Source organism: Drosophila rhopaloa, unplaced genomic scaffold, assembly GCF_018152115.1.
Source record: "Drosophila rhopaloa isolate 14029-0021.01 unplaced genomic scaffold, ASM1815211v1 contig_162, whole genome shotgun sequence".
NCBI classification, from domain to species: domain Eukaryota; kingdom Metazoa; phylum Arthropoda; class Insecta; order Diptera; family Drosophilidae; genus Drosophila; species Drosophila rhopaloa.
This window is the reverse complement of record NW_025335042.1, coordinates 355,811-361,160: the sequence shown is the minus strand read 5'-3', so window position 1 is coordinate 361,160 and position 5,350 is coordinate 355,811. Positions and strand designations below refer to the sequence as shown.

General features: G+C 40.9%; 1 protein-coding gene across 1 annotated transcript; it reads right to left on the bottom strand.

Annotated features, from left to right (window-relative positions):
- Nucleotides 1–4,163: 4,163 nt before the first annotated feature.
- LOC108040581 lies at nt 4,164–4,923 on the bottom strand. The gene is made up of 4 exons (XM_017118085.2): nt 4,851–4,923; nt 4,677–4,787; nt 4,407–4,560; nt 4,164–4,343 (listed from the first exon to the last, which is right to left on the bottom strand). Exons 1-4 carry the CDS (start codon nt 4,861–4,863, stop codon nt 4,190–4,192), a joined length of 432 nt encoding a protein of 143 aa, XP_016973574.2. The 5' UTR covers nt 4,864–4,923; the 3' UTR covers nt 4,164–4,189.
- Between the last annotated feature and the right edge of the window lie 427 nt (nt 4,924–5,350).

Sequence of the window (5,350 nt, the reverse complement as noted above, 5' to 3'; positions counted from 1 at the left end):
TTGTCTAAGTGGCTGTCTTGGCCTTTTATTAAAATGGGGGTTTTTACCCTCCGGGTGGAATCTAGATTCTGTTACCGGATTTCTTTCTCTGTCCAGTTGTCTCTGTTCGGACCTTTCGAGTTTTTCCTCCGTGCTACGGGCAAAATTACTTGCGAACATATATCGCTCATGGTTAGCCTCTACTTCCTGTGCTAGCGCTAGAGCGGAAGGAAGATCAGATGGTCTTGCTGAAAAAAGAACATCGCTTAGCGATTTTCTTGTTCCAGAAATAAAAACGCGTAGCGCATCCGCTCTGTATTTTTCGTTCAGCAGCTACGGTGTTGTCGTAGGTCATAATTGTCTTATTTATAAGCAGAGTCAGTTTTTTCTCTACTTCGTCATAGTACTGTAAGAGTGTCATGTTTCCTTGGCGGAGCGTTGACATCTCCTGTTCTATTAAATATACCGGCCGCTTGTCCGCGTATGTGAAGTCTAGTCGGTTTATTATGGCCCTAAAGTTCAGAGGTGTGTCGAACGACGAAAGAACCATATCGGCTGAATTTTTTATTTTATTTCTTAGTATCCCTAAAGCTTGGTAATGTTTGGAACTACCATCGTATTTTTCGTACACTTTATATGCGGTGTGCGCCGCTTTTCTCCATGAGACGTACGTCTCATTTTTACCCTCGAAGTCCGGCAGGGACTTCATAATATCTAAGGTCTCATTACATGTAATACCTATTCTGATCTCTGCATCTCTGTATGTTTCAACTTCTGGTGTACCGATATTAACACCACCTAGGCGCTTCTGAACGTCCTGTAATTTTTGTTCGAAATTTTTTTCCTGTGCGGCGAGTGCGCTCGCAACCGCGCCCTCTATAATGGCCTTTAATTGGTCGTTGGTCATTGCCATATTTAAGTTGTTTTGGTCTACTTGAAAATTGTCCGCGCTTTTTAACTTTCGGAATTCTTTTAACACTTCTTCTATCTCACTATCACACATATGTTTTAACACAAAGAACAAAGAATTTTGTTCCCACTGTATTTAATTTCTTTGTCGGAAAAATAAAAATTTTGAAAAATTATTTCCCGAGCTTGTGCCTTTTTTATTTTGTAGACTCTTGAAATATTTTTATTTATTTTGTTATTTTATAATTGTCAAAATTACTTTTTGAAAAATATTCTGATTTTAAAAAATTCGGGGAAAAATATCAATGAACACTCCACTTACATGGTTTTTATTTAATTGTAGAAAAATTAAATTGCTGCTGATGCTAGTGTTATCTTCCTTCTTTTAATTGCTGCTGCCGGTTCGACGGAGTTGGCGAATTGGTTTTTAAAATGTCTTTATTTTTAACTGTTCGAGGGTCTTACGAACGCGTTTTTTATTTTTTATTTTATTTTAACGGATCGAGGGTCTTACGAACGCGTTGGGTGCCAATTAATTATTTCCTTATTCAGGTTTTTACTTAAGACGCGGTACTGCGCGAATGAGAAGACTTAGGTTTCGGGAGGCGATGACCGTCACGATTTATTTCCAAAATTCAACTAAATACTAAGTACATAAATTCTTATAATGAAAGCTAGCCCTATGCCCTGAAAGTGCTGACCCGGCGCCCCGTGTGTGGTGTTGGGTAGCCGTCGGTTGCGTCGCAGTGCATTGCCCGCTGATAGCGCTGACCGAAGCTTGGGCTTCTGCTACCGTCGTTGTGCAATATCCGCAGGTGTCGCTGGCTTTGCATTATTCTCATGCCGGCTACGCGTGATCAGTTTGGCAACTTCTCTGTTGCCGGGTGACCGTGTTAACTTATCTACTCAAAGCTTCACAAGGCCCTGTGCAGTCTTAAGCCTAGTACTCAGATCGACTAACGAGTACGCTAGCGTAAAAACTTCAATCTCTGTAGTGTGACTAAAATTTTGAGAGTTCATCAGAAATATGCGTGCTACGGTCGTACTGTCAATCAGCTGGGTTTGTTTACAAGCCTAGTATCCAGATCGACAAACGATTATGCTAGCGTAAAAACTTTAATCTTTCCAGTGTGACCAAAGTTTCGAGATTTCATCTGAACTGAGCTTACTACGGTCTTACTGTCAATCAGCTGGGTTTGTTGACAAACAAAAAAGCAAACAAAGTTAAATGAAACGAAAATGTCGAGTTCAAAAAACACAAACTTGATTTTGGTTGTCAGCATGGCGGCATGTATTGTAGCACTAGAGGAGGAGGACAAAATACATCGGCCGAAATATTGGGTGAGCCCATATCTGCAGGAAAGGGCCCTTAAAAGCCGATATGCTTCCGACGTAAGTAATACTGTTCAATAATGTATTAATATTCGTGCACTAAAAAATATTTTCTTATCATTTTAAAGTTTCAAAACTTGTTGCAGACTCCCTCAATGTTTTTCGAAAACTTTCACATGCCTCAGAAGAGTTTTAACACTCTTTTGGAATACAGTACCTACCAAAACGGAACCCGCCCAGATGCTATACCAATAAAAGCAAAGTTGGCCATCGTTTTAGAGTAATTAGATTTTAAATATTTAGTCTTAGATAACAATATATTTATGTATTTTCAACTTATCGGATCAGTAAGCATCATTTTGGAGTGATTCTCCTCCAGGTGTCTATTGCCATTTGGACTGCTTTGCGGGATGAATTCCCCAAGTGGACGACGGGGAATATGCTGATGTGGGTTAAAGGCTTCGAAGAGGAATGAAACTTTCCTAATTGTATTGGAGCAGTCGACGGAAAGCATGTGGCGATAAAAGGCCCGCCAAATAGCGGAAGCCTTTTTACAATTATAAGGTAAGTACTTTTTAAATGCCAATAGAATTCAATAACAAATTTAATTTGTTTGTAATGTAGGGCTTTCATTCGATTGTGCTTATGGCAATCTGCAACGCTCACTATCGCTTCACATACATTGATGTGGGGGCTTTTGGTAGCGAAGGAGACATGAATGCCTTCTCCCACAGCGATCTTGGCAAACAGTTGCTCTTAGACCAGCTGCCCTTTCCGGAGGACAATGTTATAAACGGCCATCAAGCCCCTTATCACATTGTTGGTGATGATGCATTCCCCCTTCATAAGCGCATCATGAAGCCGTATAGTGGCAAGGATCTGCATAGGGAGGAGCGGATTTTTAACTACAGGCTAAGTCGGGCTCGTCGTTGAATTGAGAACGCATTTGGGATTCTCAGCGCTAGGTGGATGGCTGTACAACGAACTTTGTTAAGCAATCCATGCTAAGCTCAAAAAATCATTGTAGCCTGTTGTGCCTTGCATAATTTTTTGATGCGGGAGAGTCCAGCAACTTACTCGATGCAGGAGATACCAAGCACTGTCTGACCGACTTGCGACCCTGCCGACGAAGTCGCCCACAAGACTTCAGTAAAGAGGTTCGAAACAACCTTAAAGAATATTTAAACGGAAGTGCTGGATATTCTCAAGTACCTTGGCAAGACGAGTCTGCCGGTATACAAAGAAATTAAAAAAACATTAAAAGTTATTTTGCAATGTTAAATTTTTATACCCTTGCAGAGGGTATTATAATTTTGGTCAAAAGTGTGCAACGCAGTGAAGGAGACATCTCCGACCCTATAAAGTATATATATTCTTGATCAGGATCACCTCCTGAGTTGATATAGCCATGTCCGTCTGTCTGTTTCTACGCAAACTAGTCTCTCAGTTTTAAAGCTATCGAGTTCAAACTTTGCACACACCCTTCTTTCCTTTGCACGCAGTATATAAGTCGGAACGGCCGGGATCGGCCGACTATATCCTATAGCTGCCATATAACTGATTGATCGGAAATGCTATAACTTTGGTGTTTGTAAAGTTAGAAAGTTGGGATTTTCTATGGGTTTTATATTTGGCCAATCAATCCGACCTACCAAATTTCATAAGGATCGGCCGACTATATCCTATACTTACCATATAATTGAACGATTGGAAATGCCATATTTTTGGTGTTTTTAAAGTTAGGAAGTTGGGATTTTTTATGAGTATTAAGAATGCATCATATGAATAATTTTGGAGAATATAATTTACAGAGTATTCTGCAAGGGTATATCAACTTCGGCTCCGCCCGAAGTTAGCTTTCCTTTCTTGTTTTTCTTTTTATTGAATTATCGGCTGGCGTCTTTCTCCTCCCACAGAAGCTGGGTCATCTTCCTTTCGACTTCGGCAGCACGTTCCGGAGGAAACGTGCTTAGAATCGACTCCCAGTAGGCATATACCGGCCTTGGAAGAGTGGGAAGGGGAGCCTTTTGTTGTTGCTCCAGGAAGTTGCCCAACACGTCGCACATTTTGGCTGCTGGTGTTTCCTCCACCTTTCGCTTCTTGGCGGTCCTTCTTCCTCCACCCTTTGAAAGTATAGGTATATTTTAGAAGAAATTATATTATTTAATAGAAATTGGGCAACTTACATAGGAATAGAGTTCTTTTTGGACCACAGACAGCCCGACCTCCAGCTCCACTTCCGCTTCCAAAAAGCCAACTTTAATAGGGTCTTGAGACTCGTCAATGGAGTAGTCCATTGCTTGGGCTCCGTCGCTCTCCGAAAAAGCAGATTGGGTTGTTCTTTTAAAAATATATTATATTAGTATAATGTTAAAAAATTTTTGGAGGCAGTAGGCTCTGCGTGGATAAGTCCGGCAGGAAGCCCATGTAGGGGGCGAAATCCCACTCTGCAGCACCTGTAGGCTTCTCCAGTGGGTCTTCTCCAGCACTTTCACTCTTAGGCTGCTTGCACTTGTGGTACTTGTAACTGTCCCGCAGAGACTTCCCCGCCAGCTTGCAACTATTATCTAAACATAAATATTGTATATGTCCACGTTAACAAATATTTAAAAATGTACATTATAACTTACCATCTTTGTCCATTTCCCAGGCTATTTCCTCCCACGATCTTTTTATGAAAGTTGCATTAAAATGCTTTTTATTCGAAAGGTCCCACAATTCTGGGCGCGACTCCTCGCATCGTATCAATGCTATTTTTTTCACACTATTGAACTCCAGCAACCGACTTTTGCGGGTTTTCTGATTTTTTCCCTCCATTTTTTTAAATACACGATGAGAAGCGCACGCCAAAAGATTAAATTTTTTATTCTTTTTGCTAGGGTTCACCCAAAGTTCATTTCAGGTGGTTGGCAACGCGATGCAATTTTCTGGTATTTTTTTCGTCGAACTGGAGACCTAGGTCAAAAAAGCTTCACGAAAAGTGAACGCCAGCTGTTGCCTCTCGCTCTCTTTCATAACTGGCGTACGGTTTTCGTCGATCAGGATACTAGGCTACAAGCAGTTAAAATTCAAATATCGTATATGCGGGAAAGAGCCTTTAAAAGATATTATCAAGGTAGTTGGCAAGACA